This window comes from Bidens hawaiensis, unplaced genomic scaffold (genome assembly GCF_021521415.1).
Source record: "Bidens hawaiensis isolate Kalapana, Puna unplaced genomic scaffold, B.hawaiensis_p1.1 tig00000820_1, whole genome shotgun sequence".
NCBI classification, from domain to species: Eukaryota; Viridiplantae; Streptophyta; class Magnoliopsida; order Asterales; family Asteraceae; genus Bidens; species Bidens hawaiensis.
In genome coordinates, this window is record NW_027491048.1 from 2,408,884 (window position 1) to 2,425,512 (window position 16,629).

A 16,629-nucleotide genomic window follows, 5' to 3' on the forward strand; every position below is an offset into this window, starting at 1 on the left:
AACTAAAGACAACTAACTGAATAACAACTAACTGCATGCTGTAGTAATTTTGATGAAATTGCGGTGCATTATATATTAAACACCGGAGTCACATGACTACAATGTTTTTTTGGTGCTATGTAAAGTTTTTCGGTCCAGGGTGGTGCACTGCTTGGTGAAGTTTACTGCAACATTTCTCAAAAGACCAACACCTTGAGTGGTGGTCGTTTAGGAAACTTGATGACGAAATACGGTTTCGGTGCGGATAATATTGTTGACGCTCATTTCATGGATGTTAATAGAAACATTCTTGATCGCACAATTCTAACCTAACCGGACAAAGACACGGGACACCCCGACCTCCTATCACCTCTTGGTCTCAAGGAAGGTGTGGCTACTGAGTTCTAATGGTCCAAAAACTCACAAGACTCTTATGACGGTACTAACTACAAATCAGTCAAAAACATCAAGTCTAAGACCCGAGAATAAACTCTTAACCGGGAGATACTAAATCAAGCAAACAAGTCTGGATACAATTTTTAATCGATGTAAATATATCTGATACTAGCGCTTGAACAAGTTCTTGAAACCACTACAGTTGGGACCTGTTGAAGAATAATGTCTCGTATTAAATTCAAGCAAATACACACAAGTTTTTTTTCCACTTACGAGTATTATTGAATGATTCTCTGCGATCAGCAGCATTGGGTTTGTTTGATCTCAAAGGCTCACGGACACTGTAAACGTGTGAGATGGAGTGTAAGAGACATACCATATGTTTCTTTGAGAAAATTAAAGCAGTTTGTCGATAACATAACCAAAATAAATCATATCAGAAACTTGTGATTTGAAGACTTACATGGAAGAATGCGGAGAATGTGCCTGCGAAAGTTTCATCTTGAAATCAAAACAAAACAATAATCAGTCAAGCACATATAGATGTAGCTAAAACTGGAGAATGTACATATATATATATATATATATATATATATAGGGAGAGGATCATGAAAGAACTCCATTTTATGGAAAGAACTAGAGAACTAATAATGAAGTATTTTTAATTTAATTAAAAAAAATATTTTTTAAATTTTTTTTCTTTCATCCTTCTTATATGTTGTTATTCTTTACCACAAAAAATAAAAATAAAAATAAAAAAAATTAACGAGTAATGCATATATGCAATACACCGACTTTTTTTATAATGCATATGTGCAATAGTGTGCATTTTGATATTTGAAATAGTGTTGAATAGCATATATATAGTTGTTTGTATTATTTATTTGCAATAGTGTTATATTATATACAAAAATTAAAAAAAATCGATATAGTGCATATGTGCATTAGTGTTGTATTACATATATGCGATAATGTGTTTTGCATACAACTATTAGTGTCATATTTGCATATATTCAATAGTGTGTATTGGATAATGCAATTGTGTTGTATTATATGCAATAAAACACTATTGTATATATGCAATAGGCATTAGTGCACATATGCACTACAATACTACACCGACAAGTTTTTTTTTTTAGTATCAATATCATCTTATTAGAATGTGAAAAGAAAAAAAATTACAAAATAATTTTTTTTAAAATAGTTAAAAATAATTCTTTATTAGTTCTCTAGTTCTCTCTTTAAGATGAGTTCTCTCTAGATCCCACCCCTATATATATATATATAAAGATACAATTCGACATGGAAGGGAAAGACAAAAAAACTTATACCTTTTTGCCGCCCCTGTCATCAGCCTGAAATAACACAAAATACATTATGCGCACAAGATACAGAAACACAAAATAACAATGCAACGGGATACAATTAGCAAAAGACGCATTTAAAATATGATACGCATAAAGGAAGAGAGAAAAAGTGATTACAGTTGGTGGTTTGTGCAGATTGAAATATTCGGAAACCGACTGCATCGAAAGTGAAGGATTATTTCAGAGGAATGATATTCTTTTGTGTCTAACTCAATTTAGAATATACTCACAGGGGATGGTGCATTTGGAGGATAGAGTATGGAAAGTTTTGATGCTCTGATGCTAATAAAAGCATTTAGAAGGCTGAAACGGTATACGCATTCACTAACATTCGACTGGAATTCATGTGAGCAGCAGCCTTCCTTGTTAGCCCCGACTTGCAGCAGGCCCGCTATATAACCTTTGCAAGCCATTAGAATATCAACCACACGATTGCGAAAATGCCCAAGTACAAAAGCCTCAAAGTTCTGCATCATCCACATTCATTATTACTTGACATTGACAACAAACCGCACGTCCGCACATACAATTAGTAAACACAAAATCTTACTTTAGGTGGCTTGTTCATGATATACACCATTGATTTGAGTGATTTTATCAGGATGTCCTCATTGTATAGCAAAGAGAAATATTCTGCAGCCACCGAGGGTCCGTTTTCTAGCATTCCAGGTTGAATGAACAAAGGGTCCGCGTTCAAAACGCGATCCTGAATAGATATCAGCAGTTGGAGCACAGTTGTTTCGCAAACCTTCCAGAGTGGCTCGTCCGGTAGGCTCCATACTCTGTAAAGGTTTAAGCAAACTTCATCAGACGCGAACAGATGTGGATTCATACCAAATCCACTAGAGTGATAGCGCATAACCTTAAACATAAATATTATAATTATAAGACAGTACCATTTTTATATAAAGATCAAGAACAATAGAGAAAACATACAGGCGGGTAAAGAGGAAACTTGGGTGGAAAATACATGTCAAAGAAGAAGAGACCGTCGTGATATGGAGTCCCCTTTGGTCCGATGATTACAGCTCTTAAGAGATCCTTCCTCGATTCGTAAGCCCTCACAAATATTGTCTCTGTATATATAAACATCCAAATAAAAGAAAACTAACTATTGGTTTAAGTACAAAAAATAATATACATACACATAGAGAAAAGATCCAATACACTAATGCTTATCGTACAAATACGTACGCGAATTCCGTTTTTCAAGAATCGATCCATGAAATCACATCCAAACATCTCGGAATCGTCAATACATATCCAAGTAATCATTGCTTCACCGAAAAAAACAGTTTTGGATGGTTAATCGATCAATTTTTCACTTTTTTTCACAAAGACGGTTTTTGAGCGTTTAACGAGCGTTTTCTGAGCGTTTTAGGTTTTTCCCTTTGTTTTTTGCCTTTGAGCGTCTCGCGTACCTACCCTATGTTAAGCATTAGCGTACAGTAACTGCACCCTACACATATATACCTGGCAAGTTTTCTTCAAGAATCTTAAACTCTTTATGTACATGCGCATCCCAATATTCTGACGCCTGAGAAATACATACTAAACATATTACCAGCGTTAAAACTTACGAATCCAATGATAAAGGGGCGGGGTACGTACCTGCTCCTTAGGTTTAGTGGAAAAAAGATGATCTGAAAAGTCCACAACCGTATCAAACTGCTTGAAGTTTCGATGCCTTTCGAAAACACTGTCATCAGAAAGCATTGCAGTTGGGAGGGTTTGACTTTGAGTTTTAGCGCGTAACACGTCTTCTAAAGGGTAAACACCGACTCTTGAAAACCTCTCCATAAACTTATCAAACTTGGGTTTATACCGTTTAGAAAATGCCTGAAACCGAGTGGAATTTAACCAGCTGCCCCGAGGTTCAAGACGGGACTTCTTCCAGAGTTTATAATTAGAATACTCTGGCTTCCAATTATTGTAGATGTAATCCAAGGTAGTTTCACACATTTGGTTCAATGCATTATCAAGGTGATATACAGAGGCTTGATAAATCAAATTTCAAACAACCAACGGGCAGAAACGAGATACAGAATTACACCACTCGTCGGGCGCTTCCAAACAAGAAATAGGATACAGATTCACCACCTATTACCTATTTAGACTCCAAAGAACACCTCCCTACTTGGCCAAAATAGGAATAGCAATGGAAATTAGAGTTTTCTCAAAGAGAATTATTTTGATAATATTACTGAATGAAAATGACTTTGATCAGGTCTTTCCATACAAAAAGAAAACATAATAACTGACTTGTCACTGCCTCTATAATTACGGAAACATTACTCAACATAAAAAAAAAACAAATAAAAATGGTGCAGTAATGGAAATAATGTGGTAGTGGCATGTAATGTTGCATGGAAGTTAGGTGTTGACTTGGACCAAGGTGACCCATAAAATCTGAACCGGATTCTCCACTGGTTCGGATCCATTCAGCTGCTTCTCTTCCTCCACGGCTAGTTTGTTTGAATTAGGAAACGTGAGTCTATCACAAGGTCTTCTTCATCCTTAAGTCATCATCATATAATTAAGAGAACCAGTAAGACATACTATGCTGATAAGCTTTTTGTGTATATTAAAATCACTTACAATACTAATTCGAATGGCAAAAAAGATTGTACCTCTTTTACATCTAAGACGGCCTTGTTTCTTTTCCTATGATCATCCAACGGAAGCGAAATCTTGTGATCCATACACGCTGAAACCATATATATATATATATATATATCATTCATAACTTACAGTACAGTGATAGAAAAGACGTGTTTTGGGCGCCAAGCAGAAGTTTAAAAATATTTGATTTTGTTATGAATGTAGAGATTTAGCCCAACTTAATTTTATTTTACAACTTACAAAGGTTTTTACCTTTTAAATAAAAAAATGATTTTATTTTTTATTAATATACTAGCTTTTGAACCCGTGTATTACACAAGATTTGTTAAATGAATAAAATTAAAGATAAAAAATAAGTGAATTATATAATACAAACAATAAAACACGGATTCATATATTATTAACTAACAATAAAATTAAAGATACAAAAATCCAACCCTCTTTTATTAATGATTTGATTACATAGTTTATGGAGTAGTAATCCAACTATTTACAAAAAAAATGGACAAAACATTATTTACAGACTAATGCAAACATGACTCTTAACAATTTTAACCCAACACTATTTTAATTTTGACCCGTTATTCAATCCGCACAACTCACCATGTTGCCATGAAGTACACAAAAAGCACTCTCGTGAATTAATAAAACATGTCATTCATGATAACAAAAAACAAAAGCTATGAGAAGCATTTACAATAACACATCTTCTAATGCTTGATAACTGCTCACCTTGGAACAATCGAGACACCACAGTTTTTTTTTTCCTTTTGCAAAAGTCAACTCAACTATATACCGATCCTCCAATCGATTATATCTAAAAGAAAAAAAAATGGATTAGCTAGGGTTTATGTTTTTTATTTACAAAACGCCATGTTTTTAGAATGTTTATAGTAATGAATATAAGAATAATTTCAAATATACCCTTGCAAACATTATAAATATCATATATATACAAACAAATTTTAAAATATTATATATGCCCTTACAAAGTAACTAAAATATCATATATGCTCTTATAAAATAATTGGGGTAGCATATATACGTACGTATGTATCATTGTCGTTGGCCTTGAATACTTGCATGCCGCTAGGATTATTCACGGCGATCTGAACCCTTTCCACGTGTTGATACACAATTAACATCAACTACTAGCTACCTATCTTATTTCTATTATGGGTAGTAGGCGCCTTGCTGCAAATCAGTCATCATTTGCACCTAATACTCTCGGTAACTAATTAACATCAACTACTAGCTACCTATCTTATTGCATCAATTCGAGCAATTGAATATGATGATTACGTGCCTTTATCACTTTGTTTGAGACATTTTGTTTGTGTTTGTGAATCTATTCATAACAAAGTGAGATTAAATGTGTCACAAGGGAGAGTTTATGGGTATTAATGGCTGCCTTAATATATATTCTTAGCAATTATTTGTTATTTCTAATTAAATATTGATAATTTTTTATTGCATCAATGGCTGATAATGTCTAACATACATATCTTTATAGAATATTTTGGTTTACAATATTTAATTTATTTAACCCTTGTGTAATACATTAGCATATAGCAAAGATATTTAATAACATGCTAGGTTAGTCTTATAGAAGGATCCATTACTTTTCTTTTAAGAGCAGAAAATGGTAAATATAAGATAAAACTTAGAAAAAATCAAAAGACAAACTTGACTTTTAGGTTTGAAATTTCGTAAGTTAGTTTGCTTAACATGTTCGTGCTTCAAGACTTTTCATTTATTTGCTAGCATAAATTAATAGAGAGATTAGAAAGTTCACAAGAGTAAAATAGCAGTAATTAAATTTAGAGAAAAGATGGAAACAATAATACCTTAACGTACAATAAGTACGCGAATACCCTATATTCACGAAATCGATCCATGAAATCACATCTCAACATCTCAGAATCGTCAATATATATCCAATTAATCATTGGTTCACTGAAAAAAACAGTTTGGATCGTTAATCGATCAATTTTTTACTTTTTTTTTTCACAAAAATCATTTTTAAGCGTTTTAGATTTTTGGCTAAGTGTTTTAGGTTTTTGGTTGAACGTTTTAGGTTTTGTTGTCTATGAGCATTTTTGTTTTTTCCTTTGAGCGTATCATATACCTATCGTACGTTAAGCAATTATTGTACAGTAACATCATCCATTTAGTGATTTAAAATCTAACAAATTATCCATCATTGTGATTTAGTGATAAATTAATGATAAGTGTTCTGAGTTCCTCAATGAAATAACGGATCTAATTTCTACTAGCTTTCCATGCTTTTGTTGTGCTACTTTTCTTGTGTTTAAACTTTATTTGATTAATCAACACGTTATCTACCAATTAATCTCATAATTCTAGATGGTCTTTTGTTATGTTTCAAAGCAACCAAAGACTCTCTACTCTATATATATAAACACACACATCTCCATTAGATCAAACACAACAAAACATGAAGAAATCTCAACCAACTTCTTGTATCATGTTCTTCCTAGTTCTAACTCTTTGTTCATTTCTTTCATTAAGAGCCTCATCCCTTGTTCTTAATAATAATACACCAAATTCACAAGATTTCATAAGTTGCCTCCAATCCAACTCCAACAACATCACGTCCATCTCTGAACACATTTTAACCCCCCTCAACTCCTCTTTCTTTTCCACTTGGCAGATTAGACTCAACAACCTTAGGTTCATCAAACCCTCAACTCCTAAACCATCAATCGTCGTAACTCCCATAGACGAATCCCAAGTCCAAACAACTCTATTATGCACCAAGAAACACGGATATGAAATCCGAATCAGGTCTGGAGGACACGACTTCGAAGCCCTATCGTCTACTGCTGAAGTTCCCTTTGTCATGCTTGATCTTGTCAATATGAAGTCTATAGACATCAATGTCGAAAGTGAGACCGCATGGGTCCAAGGTGGCGCGTTGCTTGGTGAAGTTTACTATAGTATATCTCAAAAGACCAACACATTGTATTTCCCCGCGGGTGTTTGCCCCACGGTGGGCGTTGGCGGGTATTTGAGTGGGGGTGGGTATGGAAACCTAGTTAGGAAATATGGTACGGGTGCCGATAATGTCTTGGACGCTCGTTTCATGGATGTTAATGGAAACATTCTTGATAGGAAATCGATGGGTGAGGATTTGTTTTGGGCGATTCGTGGTGGTGGTGCTTCTAGTTTCGGAATTGTTCTTGCGTGGAAACTGAGGCTGGTACCAGTACCGAAAATAGTAACTGTTTTTAAGAGGAATATAACCGTAGAAGAAAATGCAACGGATATATTCTATAAATACCAATATGTAGCACCAAGTATTGATCCGAATTTGTTCATTAGAGTTCAAATGTTCACCGAAAACATAGGCAACACTCGCGTGAAAACCATACGAATGTTGTTTGAAGGACTTTATCTTGGTAGAATTGATACATTGCTTCGATTATTAGACGATAAATTCCCAGAACTTAATGTGAAACAAGAGACTTGTGAAGAAATGAGCATGATCCAGTCTAGTCTTGTGTTAGGAGATCAAGGATTCACAAGCTCTACACCCACCGCAATTCTAGCTAACGAATCCGCCATTGTGAGGCAATGGAACTACAAGATTAAATCAGACTATGTCCGGACTCCTATCCCGAAAAGCGAGCTCAGAAAGATATGGAGAAAGATGTTTGAGAATGACGGATCAGAATTTATGATCACGAACCCTTTTGGAGGGAAGATGGAGGAGTATTCGGAAACATGGATTCCGTATCCGCATAGAGCTGGGGTGTTGTACCAGCTGACTAAGGGTGTGAATTTTAATGATCAAACTTCGGACACAACCAATGTGTCGCTTAAGCGGCTAGACTGGTTGCGCGGGTTTGAGAAGTTTATGGAGCCGTACGTGTCGAAGAACCCGAGGGAGGCGTATTCGAACTACAATGATCTTGAGTTGGGTGTTGGTAATGGTAGTTATGAAGAAGCAAGTGTTTGGGGTGAGAGGTATTGGAAAAGTGACAATTTTAAGAAGTTGATTCGAATAAAGGGTGAAGTTGATCCGGAGAATTTCTTTAGGCATCCGCAAAGTATACCGGTTTTAACTGATCAAAGACTATATAAAGTTATTTGATCTGTTGAAGAAAAATTCATAGTATATACTATATATATGGTTCTTGTTTATATCTTTTATGTTCTTAAATAAATTTGCAAATTGTAATGGGGAGTTTAAGTGTTTATCTAGTAGTTCCATCTTGTTTTGTTCTTGATTCTTGCATTTTATGGTGAAAATATAATTTGTCATTATTGATTTGATTAATAATAATCTTCAAATTAAACATTTCAACAGTCAAAACTTATAAAAATAAAATTTGACTTCTTAGTTTTTTTTTTTTATAAATAAACTTTTACTTTTATGTTCGTCGCGTGACACAACGTTGCGAACTTGTCAAATCTTTTGACCAAAAGGACGATGTAGAAATTTATCCGTTAGCGACCATGTTTTGTTGTGACCGGTAAAGGATTAATAAACAATAACTATTTTTTTTAAAATATATGTTTAAAAACAAAATGTCGCACCCCCCTATCACGTGTGTTTGTGTGTTGCTTAATTAGGGTCGTGATTAAAAAATCACACATTATCTCTCACTTTAAAGTATAAAATAAAATAATCAAACTAAGTGCGACAAGTGTTTTTTGACACAACGAATTTCAATTAAACAAGGCATACTGAATCATATGACACAGTATATTCAAAAATGACACAACTGATTCGATCATTTTAGCACATTAAATTCATCTTGGCACGCCAGATTGGATTTACCGCATCAAAGGCCATACAAATTAAAGAAAAAAAGTTAACTAAAATGATATTAAAACACATAGTTAAGCGTGTTCATTGATATGAATAATGATCCTTGTATTGTTACAAGCATACAGGCTATTTATAAGCATATTATATCATCTGCAATCGTACTATTATTCCTAATGGCCGAGTACGTCCCAGGACAGTGCTTTTCCAGTTGTGATCCTTATAGCTGACCACGTCCGAGGACAGTAGTATTCCAACTATAATCCTTATCTTCTTTCTTGTCTTTATCAATGGTTGTTTCTCTAGTTTCTCCTGTAACAATGTTTTACCATGGGTGCCGATGTCATTTCTGGGGTTTTGCCCCTACAATAGCTGTTTTCTAGCTTCTCCTATAGCAATGCTTCACCATAGGTGCCGATGTCATTCCTGGGGTGTTACCCCCACAAGTCCCCAAAGTCAGTTGATGCGAAGCTTTGGTCTTGGGTCATCTGACTAATTATTGCAAGGACTCTCATTACTAGTTTTGTGGGCCATTCGATTCTGTCATTTTCTGAATGGTGATTTATAATTGACTGTTTGCTTATATACGAGTTGTTATGGCTTTCTACAGCCGTATCACTTGTATCTCCAGTTGTCTTATATATCGCATGGAGGATAGCTTTATTATGTCGATGTGGTGCCCTTGGCTTGATCATGTCGATGCAACACTGTTTGGCTTTGTTATGTTATTTGGGATGTTACCTCTACAAGTCCCCCTAGTCAGTTGATGCGACTCTTTGGATTCGTGTCATTTGACTTGTAAATTAAAGTGTGATTTTTTGGATTCGTACTATTTGAATTGGCTGATCCGATGGCTTATATGGCTCAACTTGAGGGCTTTTTCAATATGGCTTTATGGCTTTCTTAACTTGACTTATGTGAGGGGAGTAGCCCCTTCTTGATCGATTCTTTGTATCGGAGTGTTGCAATTAGATGTGCGATATTAACAATGCTTTACCCAAGGACAGTACTTTTCCAGCTGTAATATTCCTTATCTTCTTTCTTGTCTTTATCAAGTAGATGCTTCTCTAGCTTCTCCTATGACAATGCTTTACTGTAACAACTCGGGTTTTCGTTTACTTTATCAATATCTAATACCCGACCTGTTTTCGTCTTCGAGTAATTTAATCAACTAATTATATTATACAAGATACACCCTCAACCTTACTTTAATCCCTATATGTTTCCACATTAAAGTTCAAGGACTAAAATGCAAGTTTTACCAAATAATATCCAAACCCAACATCCAAACCCGTGTACCCTATTCCATGACCCGTTTAAGTTTCGTGGACCACAATTTTCGTTGTATACCACAATTTTCGTTGTATAATTGGTAATTGGATCTTAGATCACGTTAATCACGCTATAATCAGTTCACCGACGCATTTAATTTGGAAAAAAACGAATCTCTTATAACGCGAATTTCTTATATTACCTAGCGGCCAAGCCCGTTCATCAAAATACACGTAAATGACCACCATAATGCAATTAACCTTGCAGATATGATCTCCTAGACATCGACAACTGAAACCCCATATTCAATTTCGTTTTTATAATCCGCAAGTACCTGTTCGTGGCCATCTTTGGCCGTCGTCTTCCTTACGGCGTTCATCATCAATTACTCGCTGTTTCAAGTAATTAAAACATGTAGTACGATCGTCTTTAAGCTGTTTATATAAGCCCTAACTTTAATCAATCGAATCTTGAACGGTTTAATCAATTGTAGTTTCTAGGGTTTATATCAATTTTGGGGGAATAATGCAGTATGAGTTGTAAAGGTTGATTTCTGGATTGAAAACGTCTAAACACACTAGCCCAATGGCTGGTGTATGGGTGATTAGTTCTGTGAACCGGCGCGCCGGTTCGAGCCCCCCTGGATGCGGTTTTGATATTTTTTATTTTCTTTTTGTTATGGTTTGTATAGTTATTGTTATTTCTAAACATAAAATAAACACATTTTATTAAACCGGCATCTTGAAGTTACGTCTTTTGTAAAAACATCGTTAAAAGCTTTCGTTTACGTATTTATATATATATGTATATGTATGTAAGTACTATTGATATATATATTAATAATGAAACGAACTTTGCTTTATTAAAACCCAAACATCATTATTGATGTTTCTCGTCGTTGATCGGTTTTACCAAATTCTTTTATATATGTATGTATGTATGTATGTATGTATGTATGTATGTATATGTGGGTATTATTCTTTAAACAAAATTATATTCAACGTATTTTAAACGTATTAATTTTATCTATTAAGTTAGATTTTCGTTAAAAGATTTAAACAGAACATTTATTTTAGATCTTAATACATATTATATTTATTTTATTTATACATAATTAATTATTTGTTCGTTCGGATAATTATAAGTAGGGTCTCAAGTTATATTTATCAAAGTATTTTATTTAATTTGTATATTTAATTATATATTTATTTAGATATTATTATTGTAAGCATATTGTATATCTTAATTCTTTAAAGTTATTAAGTAAATGGATTTTATATTTTATCAATAATGATCAATAGTATTTTATAAATAATAATAATTATTTATCTTTTAAATGTAGGGCAAACAATAATATTAATCTTTACAATAATAACTATTGCAGAAACCCATTGATCAATTAATAAACATTCTAATCTCAAACATAACTCTAATCACATCAAAATCTTAATTCATTTAAATCATGTTATCTCAGTTATAATTAATTTAATATCATATTATCTAACTAGGAATCTTTGACGGTTTATCCCGAGGGATTATCTTTCTCATCATCATCTTCACCTATATTTCGTTCATCCGAACAAGTGAGTAATCACTCCCCTATTTTTACTTGTTTTCAAATGTTTTGGGGACACTTGCGTACCATTTATCATATTATTTATCTTACTATTTCTCAACGCAAACTGTGATCTTTGTGTTGTGTATCAATTGAATGATTGCATGTTACTTGCTATTTGCTTACTTGCTTACTTGAATCGCATTCGGAGAGGTCCAACATAATCTCATTATAGTATGATCATACTACCGTCGTAGTATGATCATTGACAACAAACCGCACGTCCGCACATACAATTAGTAAACACAAAATCTTACTTTAGGTGGCTTGTTCATGATATACACCATTGATTTGAGTGATTTTATCAGGATGTCCTCATTGTATAGCAAAGAGAAATATTCTGCAGCCACCGAGGGTCTGTTTTCTAGCATTCCAGGTTGAATGAGCAAAGGGTCCGCGTTCAAAACGCGATCCTGAATAGATATCAGCAGTTGGAGCACAGTTGTTTCGCAAACCTTCCAGAGTGGCTCGTCCGGTAGGCTCCATACTCTGTAAAGGTTTAAGCAAACTTCATCAGACGCGAACAGATGTGGATTCATACCAAATCCACTAGAGTGATAGCGCATAACCTTAAACATAAATATTATAATTATAAGACAGTACCATTTTTATATAAAGATCAAGAACAATAGAGAAAACATACAGGCGGGTAAAGAGGAAACTTGGGTGGAAAATACATGTCAAAGAAGAAGAGACCGTCGTGATATGGAGTCCCCTTTGGTCCGATGATTACAGCTCTTAAGAGATCCTTCCTCGATTCGTAAGCCCTCACAAATATTGTCTCTGTATATATAAACATCCAAATAAAAGAAAACTAACTATTGGTTTAAGTACAAAAAATAATATACATACACTTAGAGAAAAGATCCAATACACTAATGCTTATCGTACAAATACGTACGCGAATTCCGTTTTTCAAGAATCGATCCATGAAATCACATCCAAACATCTCGGAATCGTCAATACATATCCAAGTAATCATTGCTTCACCGAAAAAAACAGTTTTGGATGGTTAATCGATCAATTTTTCACTTTTTTTCACAAAGACGGTTTTTGAGCGTTTTCTGAGCGTTTTCTGAGCGTTTTAGGTTTTTCCCTTTGTTTTTTGCCTTTGAGCGTCTCGCGTACCTACCCTATGTTAAGCATTAGCGTACAGTAACTGCACCCTACACATATATACCTGGCAAGTTTTCTTCAAGAATCGTAAACTCTTTATGTACATGCGCATCCCAATATTCTGACGCCTGAGAAATACATACTAAACATATTACCAGCGTTAAAACTTACGAATCCAATGATAAAGGGGCGGGGTACGTACCTGCTCCTTAGGTTTAGTGGAAAAAAGATGATCTGAAAAGTCCACAACCGTATCAAACTGCTTGAAGTTTCGATGCCTTTCGAAAACACTGTCATCAGAAAGCATTGCAGTTGGGAGGGTTTGACTTTGAGTTTTAGCGCGTAACACGTCTTCTAAAGGGTAAACACCGACTCTTGAAAACCTCTCCATAAACTTATCAAACTTGGGTTTATACCGTTTAGAAAATGCCTGAAACCGAGTGGAATTTAACCAGCTGCCCCGAGGTTCAAGACGGGACTTCTTCCAGAGTTTATAATTAGAATACTCTGGCTTCCAATTATTGTAGATGTAATCCAAGGTAGTTTCACACATTTGGTTCAATGCATTATCAAGGTGATATACAGAGGCTTGATAAATCAAATTTCAAACAACCAACGGGCAGAAACGAGATACAGAATTACACCACTCGTCGGGCGCTTCCAAACAAGAAATAGGATACAGATTCACCACCTATTACCTATTTAGACTCCAAAGAACACCTCCCTACTTGGCCAAAATAGGAATAGCAATGGAAATTAGAGTTTTCTCAAAGAGAATTATTTTGATAATATTACTGAATGAAAATGACTTTGATCAGGTCTTTCCATACAAAAAGAAAACATAATAACTGACTTGTCACTGCCTCTATAATTACGGAAACATTACTCAACATAAAAAAAAAACAAATAAAAATGGTGCAGTAATGGAAATAATGTGGTAGTGGCATGTAATGTTGCATGGAAGTTAGGTGTTGACTTGGACCAAGGTGACCCATAAAATCTGAACCGGATTCTCCACTGGTTCGGATCCATTCAGCTGCTTCTCTTCCTCCACGGCTAGTTTGTTTGAATTAGGAAACGTGAGTCTATCACAAGGTCTTCTTCATCCTTAAGTCATCATCATATAATTAAGAGAACCAGTAAGACATACTATGCTGATAAGCTTTTTGTGTATATTAAAATCACTTACAATACTAATTCGAATGGCAAAAAAGATTGTACCTCTTTTACATCTAAGACGGCCTTGTTTCTTTTCCTATGATCATCCAACGGAAGCGAAATCTTGTGATCCATACACGCTGAAACCATATATATATATATATATATATCATTCATAACTTACAGTACAGTGATAGAAAAGACGTGTTTTGGGCGCCAAGCAGAAGTTTAAAAATATTTGATTTTGTTATGAATGTAGAGATTTAGCCCAACTTAATTTTATTTTACAACTTACAAAGGTTTTTACCTTTTAAATAAAAAAATGATTTTATTTTTTATTAATATACTAGCTTTTGAACCCGTGTATTACACAAGATTTGTTAAATGAATAAAATTAAAGATAAAAAATAAGTGAATTATATAATACAAACAATAAAACACGGATTCATATATTATTAACTAACAATAAAATTAAAGATACAAAAATCCAACCCTCTTTTATTAATGATTTGATTACATAGTTTATGGAGTAGTAATCCAACTATTTACAAAAAAAATGGACAAAACATTATTTACAGACTAATGCAAACATGACTCTTAACGATTTTAACCCAACACTATTTTAATTTTGACCCGTTATTCAATCCGCACAACTCACCATGTTGCCATGAAGTACACAAAAAGCACTCTCGTGAATTAATAAAACATGTCATTCATGATAACAAAAAACAAAAGCTATGAGAAGCATTTACAATAACACATCTTCTAATGCTTGATAACTGCTCACCTTGGAACAATCGAGACACCACAGTTTTTTTTTTCCTTTTGCAAAAGTCAACTCAACTATATACCGATCCTCCAATCGATTATATCTAAAAGAAAAAAAAATGGATTAGCTAGGGTTTATGTTTTTTATTTACAAAACGCCATGTTTTTAGAATGTTTATAGTAATGAATATAAGAATAATTTCAAATATACCCTTGCAAACATTATAAATATCATATATATACAAACAAATTTTAAAATATTATATATGCCCTTACAAAGTAACTAAAATATCATATATGCTCTTATAAAATAATTGGGGTAGCATATATACGTACGTATGTATCATTGTCGTTGGCCTTGAATACTTGCATGCCGCTAGGATTATTCACGGCGATCTGAACCCTTTCCACGTGTTGATACACAATTAACATCAACTACTAGCTACCTATCTTATTTCTATTATGGGTAGTAGGCGCCTTGCTGCAAATCAGTCATCATTTGCACCTAATACTCTCGGTAACTAATTAACATCAACTACTAGCTACCTATCTTATTGCATCAATTCGAGCAATTGAATATGATGATTACGTGCCTTTATCACTTTGTTTGAGACATTTTGTTTGTGTTTGTGAATCTATTCATAACAAAGTGAGATTAAATGTGTCACAAGGGAGAGTTTATGGGTATTAATGGCTGCCTTAATATATATTCTTAGCAACTATTTGTTATTTCTAATTAAATATTGATAATTTTTTATTGCATCGTCGTCATCGTACTCAGTATATCCCACCAATAGCAAAGCTATGGTAGGGTCTGAGGAGGGTAAGATGTAGACAGCCTTACCTCTACCCCATGGGGATAGAGAGGCTGCTTCCGGTGAGACCCCCGGCTCGATAGTAGTTTTGCATCAAGCCTTGGACATATTACATAAGGCACATAGCACTCAATCATCGGGACGCCGGCTGATTGGTGCATGTACCCTTGTCTTTCGGCTATCAACGCCACCACATGATGCCTGATTAACCTTCCATCACTTTTAACGTTATTTTCACAAAATTAGTAAAATAACGTCAAAATTAGTGCAATTTTACTTTTGCCCACCCGAGGGTTCACACATATATACATTATATGCGCGCACCGCAAGCAGGGCACAATTTTTTATTGCATCAATGGCTGATAATGTCTAACATACATATCTTTATAGAATATTTTGGTTTACAATATTTAATTTATTTAACCCGTGTGTAATACATTAGCATATAGCAAAGATATTTAATAACATGCTAGGTTAGTCTTATAGAAGGATCCATTACTTTTCTTTTAAGAGCAGAAAATGGTAAATATAAGATAAAACTTAGAAAAAATCAAAAGACAAACTTGACTTTTAGGTTTGAAATTTCGTAAGTTAGTTTGCTTAACATGTTCGTGCTTCAAGACTTTTCATTTATTTGCTAACATAAATTAATAGAGAGATTAGAAAGTTCACAAGAGTAAAATAGCAGTAATTCAAGACTTTTCATTTATTTGCTAACATAAATTA

General features: G+C 34.1%; 1 protein-coding gene and 1 pseudogene across 1 annotated transcript; one reads left to right on the forward strand and one right to left on the reverse strand.

Annotated features, from left to right (window-relative positions):
- Positions 1–1,830: 1,830 nt before the first annotated feature.
- On the reverse strand, positions 1,831–3,542 carry LOC143541273 (putative ubiquitin-conjugating enzyme E2 38). The gene is made up of 5 exons (XM_077034150.1): positions 3,354–3,542; positions 3,216–3,279; positions 2,679–2,818; positions 2,293–2,604; positions 1,831–2,209 (listed from the first exon to the last, which is right to left on the reverse strand). Exons 1-5 carry the CDS (start codon positions 3,540–3,542, stop codon positions 1,958–1,960), a joined length of 957 nt encoding a protein of 318 aa, XP_076890265.1. The 3' UTR covers positions 1,831–1,957.
- Positions 3,543–6,764: 3,222 nt separating this feature from the next.
- On the forward strand, positions 6,765–8,481 carry LOC143541284 (tetrahydroberberine oxidase pseudogene; annotated as a pseudogene).
- The last annotated feature ends 8,148 nt before the right edge of the window (positions 8,482–16,629 follow it).

Excerpts from the sequence above, each read along its gene's own strand:
- LOC143541273 (XM_077034150.1), bottom strand. The coding sequence starts at position 3,542 with ATGGAGAGGTTTTCAAGAGTCGGTGTTTACCCTTTAGAAGACGTGTTA. Across the intron at positions 3,280-3,353 it reads CCACTAAACCTAAGGAGCAG|GCGTCAGAATATTGGGATGC; the intron begins GTACGTACCCCG and ends TGTATTTCTCAG. Across the intron at positions 2,605-2,678 it reads AGTTTCCTCTTTACCCGCCT|GTTATGCGCTATCACTCTAG; the intron begins GTATGTTTTCTC and ends TTTATGTTTAAG.